The sequence below is a fragment of the Ixodes scapularis genome, unplaced genomic scaffold (genome assembly GCF_016920785.2).
Source record: "Ixodes scapularis isolate PalLabHiFi unplaced genomic scaffold, ASM1692078v2 PGA_scaffold13__105_contigs__length_92229423, whole genome shotgun sequence".
Taxonomy (NCBI): Eukaryota; Metazoa; Arthropoda; class Arachnida; order Ixodida; family Ixodidae; genus Ixodes; species Ixodes scapularis.
Window position 1 is genome coordinate 21,092,119 of NW_024609839.1, and position 27,971 is coordinate 21,120,089.

Genomic DNA, 27,971 nt, shown 5'->3' on the forward strand with positions numbered 1-27,971 from the left:
CGTAGAAGCATATATTTTCGAACGGAACAATATATTCTTTGTCTTAACAGTAAATCCATCATCTTGTGCCCGTGCGTCTTAGCTCAACGAAGTAAAGTTACCAGCATTAAACAAGTTTATAATGAACGTCGAGGAGGGAAGACACGCTTGTGTCACAAACTGAAGTTACAAATTTAGTCATGGCTTTTAGGTTCACAACATAAGTTTAAAAATGGAGGCTCTGGGACGCCTCCCTGCGCATGACGTACCAGTAAAATTATGGTCTTCTCACCTCATGCATGTCCAGTAAGCTTAAGAGAGTAGAAGCAGTGACTAATATATAAAGTAAAGGAACAATAAAATTAGCTTACAAAATCCATCGTAATGAAGTTTACAAAGCATAATAGTATGCAGGATCAAAAGTTCTTTTTATATCTATTTATTTATTTTCAGATGCTGTCGGCCCATGGGCCATTACTGGGAGATATACTAGACGTAGCATGCATGATAGTTATATCTCCGTTAGCATAAATGCAAACACTTACTTGAAGGCAAGTCTGATGCGTCGCAGTCCGTAGACTGAAGAGGCACATACAAAGGAGAAAGAAACACTTTTGGAAGGCATATCCTGGTGTTTTTCCACTTTCATAGAATCACGGAGCACGCCAACTATGTACTAGCATTATGTTCTCAAAGCTTCCTCAATGTGTAGTCTTGTTCAACTAACAAAAGTAAGCAAATTTACGGCGTTTCCTAGAAGACAAAAAAAAAATTAAGAAAGTAGCAGTCAAGTATTCCTATTTCGAAATGTATGTGTCCGTAACAATTGCTTCAGGATTTCGAAGAACAATGAATTAGTGGAAAAGTATTAAAACTATATTTCTTTTTTTTTTCCTATTTAAAACCGGCCTTGGAGATAAGTTTGTCCTTTGTCCCCGTTGTTCCCTCTCTCTGGGAATTATCGTTATTCTTGCCCAGCTCGCTTGCACCTTTGCATTAATTACATTATCAACATTCTTTAGTTACCTGAATTTCCTTAGAAAACAACCCATACAACAAACAAATATTGAAGATATTGGTTATGTGGAGAGAACGCATACCAAGAACGCGTTTTACTGGCCGTATTGGTAGGTCATCAGGCAATTTAGACTTTCATTTTTTTTTCGCGCAATAACTTATCACTTGCAACAGGTTTAAAACATAAAAAACTGCTATTGCTGCTGCCCGTACATTTGCACGCTTAAGCGTTACCGCTTGTAGTAAGTTAATTTAAAAGCATTCACTAGACGCGCTCAATAAAGAAAGTTCACTCAAACTTACACCGCCTCGTTTAATCTTATTAGGAGGCAGACGGCTTGAACTATAATTAAAAACAGTTTTTTCCTGGAACAAGTCTGTACAATGCTTAGTTTCCTTGAAAACCAAGCAACGGTACTTGGCTTTAGATTTCTGTAGCAGTCCTGTTAACTGGGAGCGATGTGCCTTACATGACACTAGAACGCACGCATGAACCGCTTACCTCCGTTCGGAACAGCGGCCAGGCAAGCAGTGGTCTTCGACGACGATTTGGTGTTTCGAAGCTATACTGGCTTTTTAAATAGCAGATTTCGGCAAGAGCCATGCTGGCTATAGCCAATCAGGTTACTCCGAGAAAGCTCATAAGGCAACTGTTTGAAAATGTGGCGCAAGGCGTTAACACGCCTGCAACGTCGAAGCGGCTGTGCTGTTGCCAAGGGGAAAAAAATCACTGACAGTGCTTTATATGTCCATGATCGCAAGTGAAGCGTCCGATGTACAAACCTTGATAATATAAAGTTTTAGTATTGCGTAAAGGAGGAAGAGCGTTAGTGTTGCGTCTCCATGATTGGCATGCGTCGACGCATGGCATGCGTCGTCGCCATGCGTCAATCCCAAGTCGCACTTTGAGTTTCACACGGGCGAAGTGTCGAACACGCAATGCTAACGCAAAGAAACAGTGCTTACGTTTGCTCGCTTACGCAATACTAAAACAATAACTGACGACAATCAGATGCAACGTCTACTAAACGTATTAATTTTTTTAATGGAACATATAGTATTACTCGCTTCTACTGCCTTCACCACGAGCGGACGAAGGTGTAATTATGCTTCTTAAATAAAAAAAATAGCAATATCGCATGGTCTTTTTGTTAATTTCAAATAAATCAAGGGAGAGCAGCGAATTCTAGTCAATGAAACCATGTAGAACAGGACGGGTTTCAGCATAGCGTTCTGTAAAAGTGACTGCCTTTGAGCATGGGCCCGGCTCGGGCGGGGCTGGAGATTCCACTGAAAAGTTTGGTTTATTTTCTTTTAGTCCAGGCTCAGGTGCGACAAAGGTGCGTCGCATGAACTCGCACTTTGTAAAACGTTAAGATACGAGCTTATGCGTGAATTTGGCTTGAAAATACTAAATAAAGAACGCGGACAAGCAGGAGGGAAACAGGGGTGATCCCCTCGAAAAGGACAACATGGCTCACATTGCACATTCTCTTACTTTGCGAACAGTGTAAAAATGCGGACCTTCGTGTGCATGGAGGTGCTAGTGTTTGTGAACTGCATTCCTAAATGTTTATTTGAATTTCATTCTTCGTATAATTTAGGTCATTCTGAGCATAGCGACCGAGAGAGATTGTCGGCAGGCACTCTCAACTGTATTTTTCTGTAGAAACTCATTCTCTGGTTTTGTCTCGGTCAATCCTTCAGTTTATATTTCATGTTTTGGTTGTTTGCCTCTGCATAAATATAGATTTGACAGATTGAAATAAAACTCGGACGTTCCGACGCGGTGAATTTCGCTGTTACCAGTCGTCATATGAAGAACGGTCATATGACAAGGGGGGGTGGGGGGGGGGGGGGTCGTAAGAGTGGGGAGCTGTACTACTTTTTGATTACATGGAGTAAGATTCGGTTGTCGGTGAGACTGGCATCTTGGCAGGCAGAGCTGGTCTGTTCCTTCGTGTGCACACTGAAGCGATTGCTTGGCATATTCAAAAGTGCAACCCAAGCCACTGTTGGGCCATTGACTGGTGTCAATCTGTGATCATGGTTTAGTTTAGCCTATATGCGCAGAGAGTGTCAAAATGTATGATGATATTGATCGTGTCTTGTGAAGAATATGATCCACTAATTAAATTGAGGCGAATCTCATATGGGCTAACTAGGCATTAAATGTCCGTCCATTTTCACAAAAAAGATGTCTTTACACAATACATCGTCATATCTGTTGAGCTCTCTCCTCTTCAGACCGCTCCTTCTTCTTGCCAGGCATTCTGAACACTGCGGCACCTCCTGTGACCGCCTTGACCTGACACCCGCACACGTGCGCGAGAAGATCACTGCACATCATAACTTCTTTATCTTCCAGGGGACAATGGTGGAGCATCGGGCTTGAAAAATAATATTATATTATTAATAATATTGATACTAATAAGAATTAATAAAAATCTCTATTGCAGGAGCATATAAAATGAGGTACAGATTCGAGATCATGAAAATCATCTAGGGCTTGTATGAAAAACTCCCTTTTGATGATCAAGCATGCAATTCTTGAAGAGACAAAACAGAAAAGCAAGTGCTCACAAAATATGTTTCCCGGTACGCATAAGTAAAAAAAAAAAAGTAAATTTAATATAACTTACAATATATTTGTGACATCAAACTACCCAAAAATCTAAAGGAGGGGTACACAAATATAAAATAAAAAAGAAAATAATAATAATAATAATTATAATAATAATAAATTCATTGTTCCTGTTTGAGACTAGTACAAATATAATGCAGATTCGTCAAAGCCATCGAGGGCTTGTGGGACATAACCTAAGTTGAAGTGACATCGAGGGAAGTTTTAGGAAAAGAAAAGTTAAGCATCGCAGTAGCATCAAGAAAAGTATTAGAAAAAGAAAGCTGGAGCATCGCATTGGCATTAAGTGAAGAAAAAAAAGCTTGATCGTCGCAGTAACAGTAAGTGTACAAATGAAAAAAATGTCAGCTCTTTCACAGTCTTGAGAAAAGTTTGTAAAGTTTCACAGGTTGCTCATTCGACACCAGAATGTCAAATGTTTTACGTACAAACAGTATGTACTCTGGAGCACCAAGCGTTATGATCAATTAGCTCTAGTATACATATATATATCAGTAGTCGGTCCTTTCGAATCACAATAATTTTACAGTTAGAAAAAAAGTAAAAAATACAACGCCCACCATAAATAGAAACTTTAAAAAAATGTTGCAAACAGAAAAAGCAGGAACGTTTCGTCTTTTCAACCCGACAAAAAACCGCAACCAACAAAGAAAAAGAAAACGCGGGCCTTTTAAGGCATTTCGTTTAAGGAAGTATAATGACGTAGAGCTTTTTCTGTTTGCTCTACGTCTCATCTGACATAAGCATTATCTTGGACTGGCCCATTTGTAAATATCTATCTGCAAAATATGCAAATAACAAATGTGTCAGCAAAGAACGCCTCTCGGTATGTTGACCACATTAGCAAGAAGTGTGCATTTTATATAGTTGAAATTTCTACGAAGATCGCTAAGGCGCATCCAATCGTATTCTGGGGACTTGTTCAGTTTCAGACTAAACGTTGTTGTCTCAAGGTCGGAAAGGGTCATTTGTGGAAGAAATACCGACGTCATATTTGAGTTAGAGAGATGGGAAGCTGATGAGTAATTTTCTGTGGCTTTGCCTGAAAATTTTGCGAAAACATTGTTGAAGGCATGAGCCGCCGTCAGTGGACTGACAATAATAATATTAATAATTATTATTTTTGTGCGCCCAAAACCTACCAGAAGGCCTTCACTTTCGAGCCCAAATAAGATACGGTAAACGACTAAATTTTCGCGAGGACCTAATTTTCGCGAATTTCGCGAATCACCTACAATTCGCGAAAAAGACGTCCCGCGAACAATTCGGGCAAAATATGAACGCTACGGAAGCTGCACTCGATTCGCGAAAATTAGAACTCGCGAATAATTTCAAATATTCAGCTTTGGCCCGATTCGCGAAAATTTGAGCCCGCGAAAATTAAGTAGTTGACAGTATATGAAAAGAAAAAAAAGAAAGAACGAGAGCAAAACAGACAAGAAAAACGTCAGACAAAAAAAAAAACATACCCTCATTTCGCGAGGTGGAAGGAAACCCTTCTACTTGCTTTCTGAATATACTGAACTATCGGAATAATTCTATACTTTAATTATTTATACGTTTAAAAAAATGAAAGCCATTTACAACTCCCTGTAACGCCGGTTAGACCGCAGCTCTTGAGGAGGAAGATGGAAGCGTACTAAGGGATAGGTGACTCCTTGAGGTCACGTGACCTCAAGGGGGTCACGTGACTTCGGGGGGTCACGTGAGCTCAGGGGGTCACGTGGCCTGAGGGGGTTACGTGACCTCGGGGGTCACGTGACCTGGGTGGGTCACGTGACCTGGGTGGGTCACGTGACCTGGGTGGGTCACGTGACCTCGGGGGGTCACGTGACTTCAGAGGGTCACGTGACCTCAGGGGTCACGTGTCCTGAGGGGGTCACGTGACCTAAGGGGGTCACGTGACTTCAGGGGTCACGTGACCTTGGGGGGGTGACCTGACCTCGCGGTTACGCCGACGGCGACGCCGATGGTGACGCCAACGCCGACGCCGCTCAAGCCGGAAACAGGCCCCTAAGAGCTGCGCTCTAAAAGTAATGAATGAGCATTCAAAGTGACGAAAAAATATATGGTATGAACATAAGACGTACAATATGATTTCTAGTCAAACAAGGTGGGACATGAATATATGCGTGAGCAGGAAGCATATTAGTATTTTTTTTTTACGATTCAATCTACTAGCTTGCACGAGGAGGTTAGTTCACGCTCTGCTCTTTTATCAAAAAGTGTCATCAGAAAAACTTAGCAAAAATATTGAACTCCTGGAATTGATTCTCCTTAACAAATTTATAAGTTTTCTTTGTTCTCTTTTATTTATTTACTTATTACTTTCCCGAGCATGCGCATCTGCTTGGTGTTACATATATCAATTCCCTATTGGGGCTACCCTTAGAAAATATATCGCGTTTAAATGTGACAACGTTCACCACGCCTCGAACAGAGCTAACTAAATTTCACTTTCAATTACGTACTGACACAAACGGCAGAGTATAATAATCCTGTTATGCACGTTGCGTTGTTGAGAACCAGTACAACGGGCGCAGAAAATGTTGTCAAAAACCGCGCAGCGCAAAAAAAAAAAAATCTAGCCGGCTATAATAAAAATAATAACAATGTTTTATTTTTCTTTAGTGCCCACGCACAGGTGTAACGCATTTTGTGTGGTGCACTGTCATTTCGTGTTTACAGCAACACTATTTGAAATACAAACAGGCACGAAATTAGACAGACATTTGTAAGGACACAAATAAAAGTCTGCAGAGCAAATACAAGCTTAGACTAGCTCTCGGATGGATAAAATACACTTTTTCAAAGCCGACTTGAAAGTAACAAAATCAAGAAAAATATTTACGTCACAATCACGTATAATATTTTAGGAAGACTGCATACGACAAAACGGCGATGATTCACAAATTCTAGTAGTATAAAATTTAAAAAATGGCGACTAGCTCTGGAGGGACATGAAAGTCTATATTCATCAGTAAATTTTCAGTTTTAACAGTACCATGCACTACCTTTTAAAGAAATTGGGTGCATCTAACAGCCCTCCTCGTTGATAGCCTTTCAATGCTAAATAAAGACACCAACAAATCGTAACTAAGACAGTTTCCGACCAATGTATCGGTCATAAATAAGTCGAAAAATTTCTTCTGCCCACGCTCAATTATTTCCACTTGTGTCAGAATGATTATTAGTTTCAATACTCATTTAATCATTCAATTGGTACTGGTGATGCTGATTAAATAATTAAAGTATCACATAATTACCAATGTTACAAAGTGCTGTGAATGAACATAATATCTGGAACACCTATTGTTTTGCAACGCTCTAATATCATGTCTTAATGCAGCCGTCGCATGTTTTTATAGACGTGTTTACCAGACATTTAAATACACCGGCTCATTGCATGAAGTGGAAGAAAGAACAGAAACAAAATACATAAACAATTTTAGTGAAGTTGTCTTGTATGCCATTACCGTAAATTCCGGACTACAGTCTGCACCCGGTGAATAATCTGCAGGCACAAATATCACCTGAAAATAAATCGTTTTCATATAAACAAATAATATAACGCCAGCATTCTAGCACTTTAAAAGTAAAGGAGGCATACAGGTCTCTCTTTGCTACGTACATGTTAAACCGCCCGTGAAACGATTTTTGCTCTTTCAGTACATATCCTGCTTGGAACTAATCCTTGACGTCGACAACTTGCGGACAAAAGCAGTAGCCTCACTCTCCATAAATAGCAGTCGCACAGATAAAAGCTGTGCCCCCCCCCCCCCCCCCTGCCACTCACAAATTGAACAAGCGGCCGCGTTCTCTTGTTCCGGTTATCTACCTCCGATGTTCATCAAAGCCACGCCCTGGGAATGGCAAAGCATACGCCACGGCTTCAGAAATTGTTATTAAAGTTCGTCTGCTTCCATCTTTGATTGAACATGACTCACTACTCGAATGTTGGTCGACGCTATGATTGTCATAAGCCCCAGTCGAGGTTTTCGGGCGCACGGCAATCGTGTGCGTCCTGGTATACCTGGACACAGGCTGCAAGCTGTGATGTCACCTGACGTTACGGTCTCAACAACGCATACTGGATCTAGTAACGTTGGGTGTAATGGCTTAGCGTAAAGTGATGTCATCGCGTATCGCTATGCGATGGCTGGACGCCATGATGCCACGTGACCACATCGTATAATATCGCGTGACCTGTGACCGCACATAATTATTTGAAGTGCCAATACAAACCCGCCATGATGTTCCACCATTTCTCATTTATTACAATTATGTATACGACGATGTTCTAATGGGTATTTAGAAACCTGGGTAATTCTTTCTTTTGCTAAATCTAAAATATTCAGTTTGTGGTATTCACAAATTGTTTTGAGCCGGTCACCATTAAATATCTTTCCGGTTCAGTTCTGGTTCAGCCCGAAACGCCGGCGACGATTTTGGTTCGGTTCCGTTACAGTTCAACCGAAAACAAAAAAGGTTCGGTTCCGGTTTTGGAATTCGGTTCACGTTCGACATACTGGTCTGAGTTATGTGGAATATCATCATTAGCTAAATATAAATTTTGATTTGTAAAGTAAATAACATGAGTTCATTCATTTTAGATAGTTATTTTTTAAATATTTACTCCGAATTCTTACTTTGACTTTATACGCTTATCTAGAATTATGTATTTAATTGTTCCTCGTTCATATTTCTCGTTCTTTTTCTTTTTTTTTATTTTTATTTTTTTTTTGCCATGATGACAGCGACGAATTTCCGATCTGCACCCCTAGTCAAAAAGTTTCGGGACCTCTGGTCTAGATGACAGTTCAAAGTAAGATGTTTTGCGGGTAATTGAAAGTTGCAAAGTTGAACCTACTGAAGTTATTTATTTACTCCTCAGCCGTTAATATCCGAGGTTAGCTTCCTTTTTGATAACGCCTTGAATCTTCAATTTGTTTATTTAGGTCATTGCTGAAAAGTGCTCGGAAGTTAACCAAAAGCGTACATGCGCAGACGGCATACGTTTTACCAAAGTGAAGTCAACCATAAAACTGTGGAGTAAAAATATATATGTAAAATTCCTGCAAACGCATGTAGACTTTCCTATTGCAACATATGGTTTCGGCTGTGGCAGATCTCGTTATCCGAGTTATAAAGTCGTATGCTATTCGGTGGAAGTACAAGCGGTTTTGACAGCTGTTAAGTTAGCAGTATGAATATGCAAGCGGACTGTTCTTACATCATATGGGTAAGTAAAACAATATTTCCGCTATTCGCCATGTTTTACGTATTCGTTCGGCTGCATTTATGCAGGCCCTTGTTCGTTCTGTCAGAGCCAACCTATAAATTTTATGCGATAAGCCAGTACACGTTGCACGCATATGACGAAATCTATTTTGCATTGCAAGTCTGGCAGCAAAAGTTTATCGTTTTCTTCACAAAAAACTCCTTCCAGTTGACTCTTTCACTCTAGTTATTAAACAACGCATTTAATATCGATTTCTTTAAGTACGTTAGACTAATAAAGAAACATAACGAAGTGTCCACTGCATTCACTAATTGCCGTCTGAAGCCGTATCATTTTTTTAAGTACTATTGAGGAATGGAACCTGCTTCGGCTAGAGGGCGCCGTTTGTAAGAGCGCGTTGTACAATTTTACTAGAGTTTAAATCATATGTATTAGTGCATTTATTCACAACACATCAGACGCTTTAAACACGCACCAGATTACAGCCGTTATTGCTGCCCTTCTTTTATAACGGGCGTTGACGATCCTCTGCAAATGCCACTGCTGAGAAGGACAACATAGAATCTAAAATGGCAATAACTTGGCCTCCCATGGTAATAATAAAGTGAACAGAACTAAAGGAAACAAAAACTGAAGGTAATTTCGATTATCATCCTATATGAATGCCAGGACGAGCTTCACCGTGATATGGTATTATATTATTTTATACTGGTATGTGAATTGCTGCTGTACCAAATGTAGGTATATTTCATATTCAAAAGTGCATTTTTTTTGCCTCTCCAATAATTTGTCCCAACCCACACCTGCCTGAGCTCTCAACAAAGATCCAGCAGCATGTCTAAAAATATAAAGAAGCAAAAGCACCTGCATCGAGCCTCTTCGGACAAAACCTCCCTTAAAACGAAGCTGAAGCACTTTTCAAAAAATCGGAGTAAGGATCGGGCTACTATCGCTTTTTCCCTCGTAAATTCAGTTATCGCACTTAACTTGGCCACGAAGGAACGTAAACCGCCAATATGGTGAAAACTACTCGCAGCGATTGCTGCGGGCCATGCAGCTGACCTCTCTCTGCCGCCTGTTATCGGTTCAAAGCATCGTGACGTCATCGGTTGCATCCCGGAGCCAGCTTAGTTTATTTATTTTTATTTATTCGGTTACCTACAGCGCCCTTAATAGGGCATTATTGTAGGGGGGAAGACAGTACAAGATATACACAGATGCATAGTACATAATAAACAGCAGACTGTGTGACGCGGGAACAGTGACAATGACAGCAATAGCAAACTATGTAGGTGATACCACCACAGCAATTTTACAACAAAAACACCAAGAAAAAGATGATACGAGATTGACAGCAAAAACTAATTTAACAGAAAATTTTCCAGCGTTGTAAAAAATGAGAAACATGGAGCAGAGACAATTTCAGCTGGTAAGTTGTTCCAATCATGTACTGTACGGGGAAAGAAACTATACTTAAATATGTTTATTCTGCACCTGTATTCGTGGACTTTCAGAGGGTGATCTGTACGGGGAGACACATAAGTTGGTTCTTTTATGTATTGTTCTTTATTAATGCCATTTCTGTTATTAAATGTGTTGTAAAATAAGGACAGTCTAAGATATTTTCGGCGGTCAGCAAGCGAAGGCCACCCTAATTTAGTACACATAGCAGACGAGCTTTTTGAGAAATCATAATCGCCAGTCACAAACCGCGCTGCACGTTTTTGTATGCGTTCGAGCTCATCTATACTTGTCTTAGTGTAAAGATCCCACGCGGTGCAAGCATATTCTAAAATCGGACGCACGTTTGCCATATATAAAGTTTCTTTGAGTTTTGCAGGCGCTTGCCTAAAGTTGCGTTTAAGGAAGTTTAATGTGCGGCTGGCTTTAGAGGACAGGTAATTAACATGAGAGTTCCAGGATAGTTCGCTGGAAAAGAGAACGCCTAGATATTTATATTGTAAAACAACAGATAAGCTTGTGCCACCAAGAAAATATTCCGTGAGAAGCGGTCGTCGTTTGTTAGTAAACCTGACCAGATTGCATTTGTTTAGGTTCAGAGTCATCTGCCATGTTTGACACCAGGATAGAATAGAGCTTAGGTCATTTTGCAAAAGTTCAGAGTCCGCTTCACATGCTATGTCACGGTAAACGCAGCAATCATCGGCATATAATCTGACGGAACTAGAAATATTCACAGCTAAATCATTTATGTATATCAAAAAAAGAAGGGGACCGAGCACAGATCCTTGTGGGACACCTGATAAGACGCTTACATATGACGAATTCAAACCGTCGAGGACAACATTTTGCTTCCTGCCAACGAGATAGGCTTCAAGCCATTTAAGGAGTGTATTTGGAATATGAATGGTAGATAATTTTTGCACCAATAGAGTGTGTGATACTGAATCAAATGAATTTCGGAAGTCTAAAAAGACACAATCAACTTGGCTACCATGGTTTATCGATGTAGCGATATCATGGGTAAACTCTACTAATTGTGTATCGCAAGAATATCCAGTCCTAAAGCCATGTTGCGTTGGGTGAAAAAAATTATTACCTTGTAGGTGACTAATTAAGTTAGTGTAAATAATGTGTTCTAGTGTCTTGCAGGAAACGCTTGTTAGAGAGATAGGTCTATAGTTAGAAGTTTTTGTTTTGTCTCCACTTTTATGTACAGGAACTACATTTGCATTTTTCCAATCAAGAGGTAACTCACTTTGTTCAAATGATTTTCTAAACAACACTATTAGATATGAAGCGACAGAGGGGGCACAATTTTTCAGAATATAGTTAGAAATGCGGTCTGGGCCAGGCGCTGAGCCTACCTTGATCTTCTGTAAGAGCAAAGTGATGCCGTGCTCTGAAAACTCTATGTCATCCATAAGTGAAAACCCATTGAAATTCCTTAGACTATCAACCATGCTGCCTGGCTGAGTGAACACTGACTGGAAGTACAAGTTGAAGCTTTCAGCCTTGCCTTCTCGATCGTTGCTATAGTCTATGCCATCCACTACATCAGGGATAGTAATATTAGAATTTTTCTTGTTTTTTACGTATTTCCACACTTCCTTAGGATTTCTTTTGACTTTTTCAGAGAGAGTTCTTTCATACTTGTTTTGTGCCTTGCGCATTTCTTTTGCTATGTTCCTATTCATTTCTTTCATTTTAAGGTAAAACACAGTTTCCCTCGATTGACAATACCGGCGAAACAAACGATTCTTTTTGCTTATCAATGTTCGAAGTTCTCTATTCATCCACGGTTTATCGTTTCGGCGCTTTGCCAATATGATACGTGATGGAACAAACGTCTGGGTTAAAGATAAAATTTTTGTCTTAAAAAGATTCCACGCTGAATTAATATCTAAAGCTGAGGTATGCAGCTGGAATTCTGGAAAAAATTCATCTAGTTCACTCGATAGCGAACCGTAGTCCCCGCTTTCATAGAAAAACACTTTCCGTGGTTGTGAACTGCGACGGCGCGTTGCATTACAGCACATTTTTGCGACAACAACCTCATGATCGCTTATACCAGGTATTGTAAGAACAGAGGAAACAATATTACGGTCACTGCATAAAAACAAATCTAGCACATTAGCACTCGTAGGACCAAGTCTTGTTGGCGTTTCCACAAACTGTAATAATGAGTGTGCATTGATCATATCACGAAAAGCTGAATAAAGAAGAGACGTGGTCTGAATGATTGGCTGAAAAGAGACCCATTCTACATTTGGCAGGTTAAAGTCGCCTGCAAGAATGGTATATGTTGCCTCAAGGCTCAAAAGGATATTGCTTAGCTGAAGGAGGGGCTGTGCAGTGTTTGCGCCGGGTGGTCTATAAAAGGAACCAAACGCTACAGAGGAGCCATCCTGGAGCATAACTTTACACCAAACAGTTTCACATGTGTTGCATTCGATATTGACAGAGAGGCTACTAAGACTATTATGAATAAGGACAAAGACACCTCCACCGTGCACGCTGCGATCTTTCCTGTACGTGGTATACGTGGATGGAAATATTTCACTGTCCATTATTGTATTATCGAGCCAGGACTCTGTGCCAAGGACCACGTGTGGCTTTATTGTTTCCAAGAGGGAGGCAAATTCTATTATTTTGTTCTTTAGGCTCCGACAATTCACGACAATGCAAACCAAGTCATTATTATTGACAATTCTTTGTTTGTGGCTATTAATCGGTAGTGGTTATCTCTCCATCCTCGTCACAGTGTCTGTAGCACTGTCATACATGTAAGTCTGATTAGCCATTTTTAGCTTGTTGAAATGCAGTTTGAAGTCCCCTCCGCGGTCCTTAGCAAACCTAAGCAATCTTTGTCTTTCCAAGCGAACTTTTTGCGAGTAGTCTTCACTAATCGAAAACTCCGATCCTTTTAGCCTTCCAACGACTGAGAGTATTCGCTGCTTATCTTGAAATGATAGGAACTTCACTATCACGGGCCGCTTTTTTGTGAGCGTAAAACGCCCTAGTCTATGAGCTCTTTCGATCGCAGCAGAATCAATCTGGATGTTCAGTTTTTCAGAACAAAATGACACAATTCTTTCCTCTGAAGTAGCCCATGTCTCATTTTGAACGTCTGGAATGCCAAAAAATATTAAGTTGTTTCTGCGAGACCTATTATCTAGGTCATCGTGAGAGTCCTGTAAGGTCGTGATACTTGAGGCAAGCTTATCGGATTGAGTTGCAAGGCGTGCCACTTCAGCCTTTATCGGGAGTACGGATGCTACATTATCTTCAACCTGCTTTATCTTGTCCGTTAGTGCCGTCACCTTTTGATCGAGAATCTGCTGGTGATTTCTAATAGAACGGACTTCTTCAAGAATTTCCGAATGTCTTTGTTGCATTGACGGTATGGTCATGATAACGTCAAACATCTGCTTTTCCTGCTCGGGAGACAGGGGCCCTGGGTTTTGCTCTACGTCACCGGCAAGCAAAAGAAGATTTTGGACAAGACGCGTACATCCCAAACAAAACGAGGTCACGAAACGCACAATCACAGTCGTAGTGGGTTCTGGCGCCGATTTCTTGAAAGGTTTACCGTTAATAGGAAGGTAAGAATAACACACCTGAAGGAATATGAGGCGTAAGTTTCTAGCGGCCATGTCGGCGCCAGATCCCGAAGTGACAGGGTGCGACAGCAGTTTTTGTAGTTTTCTGCCGTGATCGAATGCCCATGGTTGCCAGTCGATGTGATGGTCGAGAAGTGCCGGCAGCGCTGTCATGTCCAGCGGCGAGGGCTCATCCCAGAACACAAAGGCCGGGCAAACTTGTTCTTGGTAGGCGTTGTCATCCGAGACGAAACACGTCGTCGCTGCAGCGTCATGGAAGGCTGCCACGAACCACACCACCTGAAGGAATATGAGGCGTAAGTTTCTAGCGGCCATGTCGGCGCCAGATCCCGAAGTGACAGGGTGCGACAGCAGTTTTTGTAGTTTTCTGCCGTGATCGAATGCCCATGGTTGCCAGTCGATGTGATGGTCGAGAAGTGCCGGCAGCGCTGTCATGTCCAGCGGCGAGGGCTCATCCCAGAACACAAAGGCCGGGCAAACTTGTTCTTGGTAGGCGTTGTCATCCGAGACGAAACACGTCGTCGCTGCAGCGTCATGGAAGGCTGCCACGAACCACACCACCTGAAGGAATATGAGGCGTAAGTTTCTAGCGGCCATGTCGGCGCCAGATCCCTTTTCCAGAAAGGGTCATCTGACCCCACCGATGTCGTCACTTTTGCATGTTGTTTCTCCGCTTTTACGCTCTAATGCTGGCTGTGCTACGTCGAATTTTAATTGGCGATTACGGCGCTCCTACTTATATAATCTTGCGCGCAACAAAGACGAGGACTAAAGCAGAGAAAAGGACGCAAGAACGTGTTTAGGATACGCAGCTGCGAGCAAGCGCAAAACGCTTGCCCGCAACTGGGTATCCTAAACACATTCTTGTTGCGGTCGAGGAAGGCCTTCTAAGAAAGCGCTGGCTCGTGGAAAACAATGGGAGCCGGCCGGTAAGACAAAAAGGAAAATTTGTTGTGATACCGTATATACACCGAGTGTCGCACAATTTAAAGAAAGTAGCAATGCCAACAAATGTAAAGGTAGTGTTTTCTGCGCCCAATAAGCTCATGGACCTGTGCAAACTATTAAAGCCTCGTGTGCGTGCCAAACACGGATGTGAAAAAAGCACAAAACGAAATTTGTCGACTGTACAGATGGCGTGGTTTATCGCATTCCGTTGTCCTGTGGCAGGCACTACGTCGGGCAGACGGGGCGCTGCCTAAATGATCGGCTACGGGAGCACAATAACAACGTGCAAAAAAAGAACGGTAGCTTTCTTGACTTGCATTCCAGGACATGCGGTTGTACCCCACTGTTGGATGAAAGCGTAAAAATTGGGAAATGCAAGTCAGCGGTAACACGCGAAATCATAGAAGCCGAGCACATTGGTCATTTAAGAGACACGTGTGTTGCTATGCCGTGGATTGCATTATCGGAGAAGGAATTGTTTTTCCTGAGAACGAGATAGTGTTGTTTCCCAGTTATGCTCTTTGATGGTGTCTTTCCTTTGTTTTTCCTTTACTTTTGTCGTTTTGTTGTCATTGTGACGATGGTGGTGACTATATATACCAGAACACGTTTTTCAATAAAATTCAGTTGAAAGTTGCGCCTTGTTGTGTCCTCTTCTCTGCTTTTGTCCTCGTCTTTGTTGCGCACAAGATTATAAAAGATGTTAAACCAACTCGCCCAAACAACCACGCTCCTACTGTTAAGATGAAGAAAACAAACTAAGATACGTCATTTTTCAAATGCCTCCATTAAAACTTCGCTTTTTTTTCAAGAATGTTGTGTTTCTTTTTAAATAATCGTGCAATCGAAGTATCGACAGAAAAAAAAAACAGACTAAAGAACACGTATTCTCTAGACTGCTTCATCTCCGCTAAATAAAGTCAAGCATATTCACTTCCGTAGGTTATAAAATCTCGAATAATGTATTGCTATTTTTATTATAATTGTTATTGCATAACTGTACGTGTATGCTGATAATATCCAGGTTTCCGATCAATGTAGATCTTGCAGCCAGAGGATCACTTTTGAGACTTGGTCAGTTTGCTTGCAGATGACAGTCGTGGGCGTTCATTTTTATGTTCGATATTATAAAGCCACTTTTAGCGTTGATTTCTAGTCATACAAGTTATTTCTTAGGTATGCTCTTTAAGTGCACACAAAAAGGAGACTAAAAAAAAAGAAAAAAGAAAAAAGAAACAGAATGTAGTTGTTTAAAATCGTGGATTGAATTTTACACTCTTAAATTTCAGGCATCTTCAAAGTACTCTTTAACTGATACAATACACTTGTGGAAATATGTCTACCAATTGATAAGGTATCATTTAAATTCTTCGATATTGATGACTTTCAGGTGTGCCATTTTTAGAGTAACCTCTTCCAAATCGTCAAAGAAGTTCCTCCTCACTGGTATGAAGGAAGTCATCCTCAGAGAGGACACCACGAATGGTGTTAAGTGTACGGTGAGGGCTCACCGACACTTTCAAGTCAACAATGCTGGTCATCTTAGAGAGTGCTTCACTTTGTTTTTTTTTTGTTTCTACCTCCACAAGGAGGTCTCCACAGTGGAGCTTCTTAGCCTTATAGGAGAACCCTACAAGGTGCTCGAGAACTTTAGCTACAACAAAGGGTGAGAGTTTTGCAACTGGTTTCTGTTCATCCAGCGAATGAATGACAAAAAACATTGTAAAGGCTTCTTCTTTAGATTCTTTTTCAATGGTCTTGGGTTCAAGACAACGCCTTTTAGAGGCTTGCCCTCAACGGGGTTTGGAGGGGTGGGGCGCCATAGGAGGGCAAAGAATGTTCAGAATCCGCGGTGCACCGCCCACCACCGAGCCCAACAAGGGGTTAGGTAACGCGCCATAACAAGAAGGGCTTGGCTGGAGACGTTACGCTAACAGTGCTGCCGGGAAACTATACCCAAGTGTGGATCTGGACGAGGGTACCTGTCACCACCCAAGGTTAGCCCTTGCCGCCAAAGAAGGTGAAATAAGAAGGAAGAGGAGAAGAAGAAGAAAGGTATAGAAAGGAGAGGTGGAGAAAGGCGACTGACTGAATCATCCTGGTCGGGCCAAGCCAGGACAGCCGTCTAGGAGAAGCAGGGGCCGAAGCAGTGTATTGCCTCGCCCGGGGGGCGCCGAAGGGTCCAAACATACCCCGGGCTTGGCTCAACCACCAGGGTCCCCCTTTCCCCGGACACGGGTACGCCACGCACAGCCAGACGTGGGTGGGCGAACCCACATGGCTCGGGGTTCGTAGTGACGCCACTCACCAAGCACCTACTAAAGTTGGTGCCCCCTGCGTGCGGGTATGGTGGCCCACGTGGCTGGGGTTCGTGGTGACGCTACTCACCAAGCACCTAGCACCTAAGGTGCAGGTGCCCCCTGCGGGGCTCGGGGTCCGTGGAGACGCCACTCTCCAAACACCTGCTTTCACAGGTGCCCCCTGCGGGGGTGCGAAATATCGAAAATGAATTTAAATATTCCCAAATGCAATCATATAACATTTACCAGAAAACGACAACCTGTTTCTTTTAGCTATTCAATTGATGGTGCCCCACTACAAAAGGTGGACAAAGTGAAATATTTAGGTGTTCAGTTTTCGGAAAACCTATCGTGAAGCGCGCATGTAGACTACGTGACAGTCAAAGCTAACCGTGTGCTAAATTTCTTGAGGAGGAATTTTCGCAATTGTCCTTCCAATTTAAAAAAACACCCTTTTTCTTTCTAATGTGAGGCCTATCTTAGAATACGCTTGCGTGCTCTGGGACCCTAAAGAACGCTATCTAGAAGAGAAAATTGAACAAATCGAGAGCAAAGCTGCTAGGTTCGTTACAAAAAATTACAATTTCAAACAAAGTGTTACTGCCCTAAAACGTCACCTAGACTGGGAACCTCTGAACTCCAGACGACGCCGCCTGCGTTTAATATTTTTACATAGGATTGACCATGATCAAACTGGACTAAATAAAACTAAATTCATTGAACTGCCACACTTTGTGTCACGCAGATTAGATCATTCCAAAAAAAAATTAGAGAATTTTCAGCTAGGACAATTATATTCAAAATCTCAGTTTTCCCTAAAACCATTAAACAATGGAACGAATTGCCAGAGGAAACTATTTCAATTCCATCGTTTGATAATTTTTTTGATAAACTGTCACGTGATAGCTGGGAATAAGGAAAGTGAATTTTCTCTTTGTGAATGTGTATTCAGAATGCTTGGTTTGTAACACCGTGCTTTGTCTTCTTACCTTTACTTGTACAGAAAATTATATTGGTGGCTAAAGCTTAATACCATTGTGGATTGTTAAAGTGTTATAATTTTGCAACATAATTGTTTTTTGCGAACTTGTTTTTTTTTCATGTGTTTCTGTATTTGACGACTGTAATTCTTGTGCACATGTACTCTCACACCTCCCCCCCTCTCCTGCAATAATGCCTCTTGGCGCTGCGGGGTAACATGTAATAAATAAATAAATAAACTTCAGAGCCTTGTAACTCATGAGTTATTATATTTGTCGCTTACAAATACCATGCGGGTGTAGCCCTACACATGGAATATCGACGGGCATAAGTTTAGTTTATTTTATTTTCACTGAATTTTTTATATAAAATTTGAAATATCGCCGAAAATGAAATTAACCAATATTTTGAACCCACTTTATCGAAAAAACGCATTTAATATTTCGTTCAATCTTTTTAATATTGCTGCCGATCATATCAAATTTCAATTTGCTTGATGCGATTTCCCCCTTTTTTGTTGTATCTTCTGTAGAAGTGATCGAAATCGCTCCCACGTTCTCAGAACAGCCAAACGCAGTTTAAGTAGGTCGCCTTCGCTGCAAAGGCTGTACTGCTTATTTTTGTGTTTAAATGCAGCGGTTAAACTCACTTTGATTGAGAACACTCGTGCTTGGCTACACTGTATTTTATTAATTTTTAATGATGGCAATTGACATTCTTTCGTCTGATATTTAGCGGTGCAGCGGATGTTCCATTATCCGATGTTTAAAGCCAGGGCACAAAGGGCGGAGAAAACAGAACGAGCTCTTCATGTAGCCAGACCGGGATCATATATCTGTTTGTGCTATACACAGCTTGTAAGGCACATACAGCACGCCCGGCCCTTCGCGCTATAGGCCCATCTTCGTTACACCCAGGAAGCATCCGGCACGGGCTCCAATCTATGATGTGTCTTGTCGCGTGCGATCAAATAACCATGTAATCGCCTGTTCTTTACTGTCAGCGTGTATATAAAAATATGTAATATCACATGCCCCTCTTTAAGAAGGAAAAGCAGTTTGCAGAAAAAAAAAGCGAGGGCGACCTGCGTAAACTACGTTTGGCTGTTCTGAGAACGTGGGAGCGATTTCGATCACTTCTACAGAAGATACAACAAAAAATGGGGAAATCGCATCAAGCAAACTGAAATTTGATATGATCGGCAGCAATAATAAAAAAATTGAACGAAATAATAAATGGCCTTTTTCGATAAAGTGGGTTCAAAATACCGGTTAATTTCATTTTCGACGATATTTCAAAATTTATGTAAAACATTCAGTGAAAATAAAATAAACTAAACTTTTGCCCGTCGATATTCCATGTGTAGGGCTACACCCGCATGGTATTTGGTAAGCGACAAATATAATAACTCATGAGTTACAAGGCTCTGAAGTTGTCACCGCATTGTCTCGTGGGGGCGATTTTGATCACTTCTAGAAAAGATACAACAAAAAAGGGGGAAATCACATCAAGCCAATTGAAAGTTCATATGATCGGCAGCAATAATAAAAAAATTGAACGAAATAAAAAATGGCCTTTTCTGATAAAGTGAGTTCAAAATATCGGTTAATTTCATTTTCGACGATATTTCAAAATTTATATAAAAAATTCAGTAAAAATAAAATAAACAAAACTTATGCCCGTAGATAGCCCATGTATAGGGCTACACCCGCATAGTATTCAATAAGTGACAAATATAATAGCTCATGAGTTACAAGGCTCTGAAGATGTCACCAGATTGTCAAAGAGACGATGTTTGGCATTTTTTACCTCAATAAACAAAACTACAAAAGTATTTTCCTTTGAACTAAAACATATTCCAAATAACATACAAGAGCACAAAAAATTACAGTGAGTTTTGTATGCTTCCCGTATTCATATCAGCGTACAGAACTGGTTAGAAAAATCACGGAGTAAAAAACAGATTTTCACCCTGCTCCGCTCAATAATTTTTTGTGAAGCGAAATATTTTTTTAAACATTTTGGAAAGCGGTTTTGTTCTTTCCAGAAATGGGGCAATTACATATATTTTTCAAAAAAAAATCAAAAGACCCACCCCGACAAGCGTGTTCGATTTCAAATGAAACCACCCATATAAAAAACTTCAGTGAAAATAAAATAAACAAAACTTATGCCCGTCGATAGCCCATGTATAGGGCTACACCCGCATAGTATTTAATAAGTGATAAATATAATAACTCATGAGTTACAAGGCTCTGAAGATGTCACCGCATTGTCAAAAAGATGATGTTTGTCATTTTTTACCTCAATAAACAAAACTACAAAAGTATTTTCCTTTGAACTAAAAAATAGTCCAAATAACATACAAGAGTACAAAAAATTACTGTGAGTTTTGTAAGCTTCCCGTATTCATACCAGAGTACAGAACTCGGTAGAAAAATCACGGAGTAAAAAACAGATTTTCACCCTGCTCCACTCAGTAATTTTTTGTGAAGCGAAATATTTTTTTTTTAAATTGTGAAAAGCCGTTTTGTTCTTTTCAGAAATGGGGCAATTACATATATTTTTTCAAAAAAAAATCGAAAGACCCACCCCGACAAGCGTGTTCGATTTCAAATAAAACCACCCAAATATGGTCTAACATGACCAAAATGAAATGTTTGATTAATTTTAACCTTCTAACCCTTTGAGTGCCGCGCCCGAGTATACTCGGCCGCGCTTTCCTAAATACTCTCTGCCGCGCCCGGGTATACTCGTTTCGGGTTTTCAGTTTACTCCCTGCCTGTCACAAGGTAAATAGCGAATTGGTAGAAGAACTATGAGCATTACATGCACGCTAAATACGGTTGTGTTATCGATTCACTCGATTGCTCACGCAATGGAAGCACGTGTGATAACCGAAAGTATTCACGGCGACGGCGCCGTCCATTTTGACGAGATTAGGGACATGAATGAACAATTACACAATGGAGGCGCTCAATAGCACTTTTAAGAAAAGGTTTACTCTCAAAACGAAAGAAATACTCAGGTTTGCTCATCTTGATAGCCTGTGCGTCGTACCTCCTGCGGCCAAACAGCAAGACCGCGTGACAGCGCACCGTTAGCATGCAGTTAGAAATGACAGCGGAAAGTAGCACGAAGATTGGGAAACGACCACGTATCATAGGTATATAAGGGTACTACAGCTGAAATCTTCGAATCCGGCGGTTGCTTGCGCCACCCTGTACCCGTGCCGTGTACTTTACTGCGACGAGGTTGAATGTTGCTAACCAAGCTCTCGTTTACCGCTAGATCTAGCGTCGCCGCAAACTTTCTTTTTTTAGTTTTTGAATTACTTTGGCGCAGTGTGGCGAAATTCTGACCGATTTCACGTTTTTGGCGCAACTAGGCGCAGAAAATTGGGTTTGTATCAAATTAGCTCAGATGTCACACCCCTGCTCATTGTGCCCAAATTAAATTTGTTCGTACAGTGAAACAAAAAAAACGGCTCAGGGAGATTGCCGGGTCGGAATAGAAAACCCGCACTTAGAGGGTTAAAGGCAACATTTTGAAGGTATGTGGCACGAGTCCAAAAATTAATGACTTGGCGCTTATACTTCGCTTCACACTAAACTCAGACGCAGCCGACGCTACGAGCTAATGGACTCAATGAAGCAGCGTCAAAAGCGCAAGTCACTGGGCGCTTTTTTGTTTATGATTGGTTCAGCGATGATAGAGCACGTACAGAAACAGGAGGAGCACCAAGGTGGTGCCCTTTTAACGCTCTCTGATTGGTGCCATCAGCTCATAACGTCGGATGCGTCTGGACTCAAGGTAAAACGAAGTACATAAACACGAAAAAATATAGTGCAGCTTCTGTTAAGTATTTGAAAGAAGGAGTAACAAGTAACGTAACTACGCTACCCGTTGCTTGAGATAAGTAGTGTAAGTACGTTAGCCGTTGCCGTTTTGAAAAAGTAACGAGTACGTTACCACGTTAGCGCGACGCCATAACGGTAACTCCATTACTTGTAACGCTCTACCGCCAACACTGGTGACAAGTCAGACTTCCGGGCATCTGCCAAGAACGCACCCTCGTGCAGTGCACGCATCGTTCAGGGCAACATGCTCGTGCTTGTAGCTTTGGCTTCGGTCTCGCATAATGTGAAAAAAAATAGTAATATTTTCAGGGCAGCGCACAGGCGCGCGAGCTTGGATCTGCCGAATGGTTTTGTTTGTATGTGAATTTGCTCTGAAAATGAACGTTCCAACGTCGCACGCTTGCGGCACTGCTTTTGTCACCATTGCAGTTGCTTGTGCGATAGAATACAGACCCAGTGAAAGTAGAAAAAGACATGCCTCCAAAGTGCACATCATTGACCGTTGTATATAAGTTAACCATACCACTGGCCGCAGTGAATCGCTCGAGGCGGATTAATACAGCGCTGCACGGACCCATGAATCAGTGCGACGTGAAGTTTAGCAAGAACGATCACAGGATGACGCCACTGCGTAAAGCCCAAAAATTTCGTGTTTAGCGGACGAAGTTTTGGTTTTTACCGGAGCGCAAACTTCCTTAAATCAAATTTTAATAACAAAACATCGAGGAACTTTATTAGCCGATGTAGATTTACCAACATGTTTTTCGCTGCATCGCGGTACTACAATTTGGATTTATCTTTTCATTTCATTTCTCCGACGCTTGAAAAGGAAAGCTAAAAAGAAACGGTGGCACAGATGAGTAAAAATCTTTATGGAGAGCCTTTCTCAACAGCAAACGGGCGTACGACAATGTGAGTTCGGAAAAACTCTGGCTACAGCTTAGAGAGTATGATTCAGATGCATATTTGATTAGGGTTTTATCGGCAACAATAAAAAAAAGGAACTCACGCAGGGTTGTCCGTTTTCGCCCTGCTTTTTGAGATATTCCTGAATGCAATGGAAAAAAAAAAAACAGAAGACTGCAATTTAGGTTGTGAAGTGCCGTATATGGAGAGAGGGGAAGAAGTAAACCACGTAATAACAGGAATGTTCTACGCAGACGACATTGCGCTGTTAGTTGATCGCCGGGATAGTTTACAGAAGCTGATTAAGATCTGTGAAGAGGAAGGTGACTCTCTGGGACTGAAAATCAGTAGCGACAAGTCAGGAATATTGGTTTATAACTAGGGCTCCGTGTTTTCGGAGTTTAATTTTCGTGAAATTCGAAGGGTGTTTTTCGGAGTTTATTTTTTAGCGAAAATTCGGTGTTTATCGGAGTTTATATTTCGTATATCCCCGATTCTCTGAAATTCGGACATTACTTTTGCTGCGTTTCCTATTAAAAATAATAAATAATAACCGGATGCAAACGTATGCCAGATAAAAAATAAAACGCGCTTGTATCAATTAAGATTTCTTCAGTTCAATTTGGCGTTGGTGTCACTGGCAATACTAATTTGTCCTACTACAAAAGTCGCACACAATTGTTGCTTCGATAACCGTCGATACCTTAAAATCAATAAACTGCCGGAGGTAGCCGCAAGGAAGCTCGTAGTCAACCCATCAATCTATCCCGCGGCCGCGGGAGGTGGAGTGGTTAAGGATGGAATAGAGAAGTTTCAACTGCCCCTCTTCCCTATTTTATACGATCTCTATGGTCCTTAGCTTTCACTGTTACCCCCAGAAACATAACCTCTCCTTTCTCTAACTCCCAAATCTCGTGGCCCAAACTGGAAACCATAAGAGTGGCTTTTGTCGTGACACGAATGGTACGATGACCTGTTTCCCTGAACCAACCTCGACGTAAGACCCCCTTTTGACAACGGTCCGAGGCTTCAAAGATAATTACGACGTAATTTTCCCAGTACGATTGATCCTGTCTGACTCAAATTAAAAAACAAAATCAAAATGAAAAACTTTTTTTTTTTTTCTTTTTTTGGGGGGGGGGGGGGGTGGCATGGGCGCATGGCAATTTGGAGTTTATCGGATAGATCCGAATTGACAAAAATTTTACCGGCGGGTGTTTTTCGGATTTATCCGAAAACACGGAGCCCTATTTATAAGTTATAACCATGATAGGGGGGACCCACTGAACATTCAAGACATTTTAATAGACCAAGTAGAGAAGTATACCTATCTAGGAGTATCCGAATGAGAAAAAACAATACCTAGAAGAAGAGGAAAAAATTATGATAAAAAACGGAAAAATTAATGCAGCAAAAGGAATAAAATATGATAAAAAAAAAAGAAACAAAGGAATGCAGTACGTTGGAGTAAGCGCGCACACTCGCAGGCCCTCTTCCACACCACAGCTTATTGGTTCCAAAATGTAAATGATAATACATAAAACAATAAAAAATAGATTTAGAAATAGACTTCCCGCACACCTTGAAACTGCCAGATCCCACAACTCGACCACGGCCCGAGTCCCGGGAACCACTGCGCCCTTCCCCGGCAGATCTCTACTACAAATGCAGTGCGTAGCAGCGGGTCTTGTTCCACAAACGGTATATAAACTCTGTGTCCAAATCTCGGAGTCCCATGAAGGGAGGCGGTTCTTGCGGCGCCTGTCCCAGCCAGGCGAGTGCTTCGTTGCCGCTTCCCCCAAGGTGGTGCGCGATGTCTACGTGCGTGAGCCCGATCCGCCGTGCGAGGATCCCCGTGACAAAAACGTCGTCAATCCAGAAGTATGGCGTCCCGACCGACGCGCGATAAAGGTCGAAGACCACGTCGGGCGACATCACAACCCCGAACCCCAAGCAGTACGGCGGGTAGCGACGGCCGCGGTACTCGCCGAAGCCCACCCTCCACTTGCTGCGATAGCTACGCTTGACGACGGCCCGCCGAATCAAAAGGCACGCCATCAGCTTGGGGGGCGCCAGCGCGCCAAACACGGACCGCAGGTACGACGTCAGCTGAAACAAGTCCATAAACACGTCGTCGTCCGTCTTGAGCACGTACCGCGCGTTCCGGCAGAAGTATGTCACCCACTTAAGCCCCATCACGTGCTTATATGTCAGGTTGCGGTAACTGTCAGCGAAGTCCCCCATGACCAGATCGCCGTGAATGCTACCCTCGAGCGCAAGCGTCTTGAGCTCGCGCGCGTCGTCCGGACGGCCAACCATGAACACTAGCGCCATCTTCTCTGCGGTGACGGCCCGCAGGACACTCGCGTTGCCCCAGGTCTCGCGGATAGTTCGCCGCCTGTCCCAGTGCGCCGGCGCCGAGTGCACGAACACGACGATGAAGAGATCATCCAGAGGTGCCTTGCAGCGGTCGCTGTTGACTATATAGTGGAAGTCATTCTGGTCTATCAGTGTCCTCCGGTCCCGGCGTTGGTCGAGCGCAGACAGGTTGTACGCTCCCTGAGGGCCGCTCCAGGGTGGAGCGGGGAACGTCCGCTGTGGTGCGAACCACTCGTAGTCGATCAGCTCGACGGCGTAGTGTACGGATCTTGGTACCAGCGAAGGGAGCGTCAGCAAGCCCAAGATAGCCAGCATAGTCGAATGACGTTTACAGTAAAACAGCAGCGGTAGAGGTCCACTGCTTTCGGGCCTAAAAAATGAATCAGGCATGCATCGTTGAAACGGACTTTCGTCGACTCGGGGAGAGTGATCCTAATCATGCTCTCCTCACTGTACCAGAGAATTACTACTTATTAACACAAACACACCAAGAACATTAACACCCCCTATGCTCTACATCCATTAGAGCAACAAACAGACACAACCAACACCAACACACCCCAAACATGTGCAGGGTGCGCACGATGGCATCTCCGGCAGGCTTGCAATCACTCGTACTGTGCAAGTGATTGCAAGCCTGCCAAAGTGGCCAAGGATGACATTGCCTGCATGATGCACGTGTCTGAGATCTGTCAGTGTCGGCTCTTTTTGTTTCTCGCTCCAGTGGAACTCCGGCATTAGGGCGCAAAATGCGTGTTTTCTGACGCTTACACCCATGGCTGCACACTTTCAGCACCCTAAATTTTGAGTAGTACACCCTTATTAATGGTAAAATGGGGTGCTGCTGCATGGTACACCCCACACTTTTCAAGGGTGGAAAAAGAATGTAGGAGAACGAGGCTACGAAAGTATGGCAGGCACCCTTTTTGAAGACTGTTCGTCGCACTGACACCTGCTTCATACAGCCTTAACAGAGGTCATGTCGAACACTGATTGCAAGTACCAATGCTTTTTTACTTGGGAGAGTCATCCCTTTAACTCAGAGTTATTATGCTATACGTCAAATACTGATGAAAACAAGGCAACACACATGTAACCTTGAAAATTGAGGAGATGGACACCTGCAAATACGCGATGCATCGCGTCTGTCCTTTTTGTGCATGCAGCAGAACTACATGTGGTGCTCCTTGCTTGTAAGTTGTTCCTCGTACAAGAGATCCCCTGGAGGCTGCAGAGACTCCCAGAATTCTATTTTTGGGGTGTTCACGCGAAGGTGCGCTCGAAGCGTGGAAATAGCTTGATGAAACGAAAGGCAATGGGGCATTTACATCACGAACGGACAAAGCCGATGCAAATATGTGCACGAACATAAACAACGGTAAAAAAAAAGTACCGTCGCTCGCCGCTATAAAATACGTCTCGCAAATTGCGTAGAACCCGGCCGTACATCCCTTTTCTGTGACTCGAAACTTCCCTAATGGGGCATGCCGACGAAACGATCGTTGGGATACGTAGCAATAGACCGATCTCACCAGCAGTTTATCTACGCCACCGCTGCCACGATGCATTGTGACACCTTAGTCTCTGTGCATTGGGCTGGTGCGGTCCCGGGCGGAGATGCAGTGAAGAACTGGCTGACAAACAGCCTTGCGCGTAAAGCGTTGGCACTGTTGTTCCATAAAAAAAAAAAAAAAAATTATTTCGCTCCGCCGTTATGGCAGTTTTCACGTGTTTCGTTCCTGTCTGCAGCAACAGCAACACTAGACACAACAATGTCGGGTTTCATAGCTTTTCGAAGGCCCGGCAGTTGAGAGACGAATGGATCGCCAAAGTTCGCCAAGCACCCAGTAACTCGAGTTCCACTAGAGCGACAAACAGAAACAAAGGACAACAACAAGCCTCAAACACATGCAGCATGCCCGCGATGGTACCTTTGGCAAGCGTTTAGTCGCTTTGTGCTTGTGAAGTAAGCTCGAGTGATTACAAACCTGTCAAAGATACTCTAGCGTGCATGATGCTCGTATTTGAGCATAGCCTCCCTTATTCTACCAAGCCTGTCAAATTGCGAAAGACCCTGGTTTCAGACTTGTCGCTGTCAATTTTTTTTTTTTTTTTTTGTCATTTTAGTGGGACTCGGGCAAAAGGGACGGTAGACGAGTCTTCGCTTGTTCGAAAAAGCTAGATAATACACGTTGTGTACGCGAAAACAAGCTCGCGCGGGCCATGGTTGCCCTGTCGCTGAAGATGGATTATGAAAAGAACAGACAGAACCCGGGAGTGACCCCTGGGTCGGAGATGCCGTACGATCGTGCTCGCCTCCGAACGTGTTTCAGTCCCGATAACTGCGTCATCTCGTGATCGGCACTAATAGACCGATCTCACCAGCCAGTTTGACTACGCCATCGCAACCGCAGTGCATCAAGGGAACTTTAGTCTTTCTGCACGTGCGACAACCTTGCTGGGGCTCTGCACTTGTGGAGCACGAGACGGCACGAGCCCTCGCATTCACGGCTGTCTGCCTCGCGTGAACTAAGGTTATGGCGGCGTAACGCGTGCGCCGAACGCTCAGTGAGATCGGTCTATTGTTTAAACACAGGTTTGACTATAACGACGGCATCGTGTGACGTACGT

The 27,971-nt window shown here is 42.6% G+C and overlaps 1 protein-coding gene across 1 annotated transcript; it reads right to left on the reverse strand.

Annotated features, from left to right (window-relative positions):
• Positions 1-24,620: 24,620 nt before the first annotated feature.
• On the reverse strand, positions 24,621-25,730 carry LOC115326659 (beta-1,3-galactosyltransferase 5-like). Its single transcript, XM_040214838.1, has one exon. It carries the CDS (start codon positions 25,728-25,730, stop codon positions 24,621-24,623), a length of 1,110 nt encoding a protein of 369 aa, XP_040070772.1.
• Positions 25,731-27,971: the final 2,241 nt, after the last annotated feature.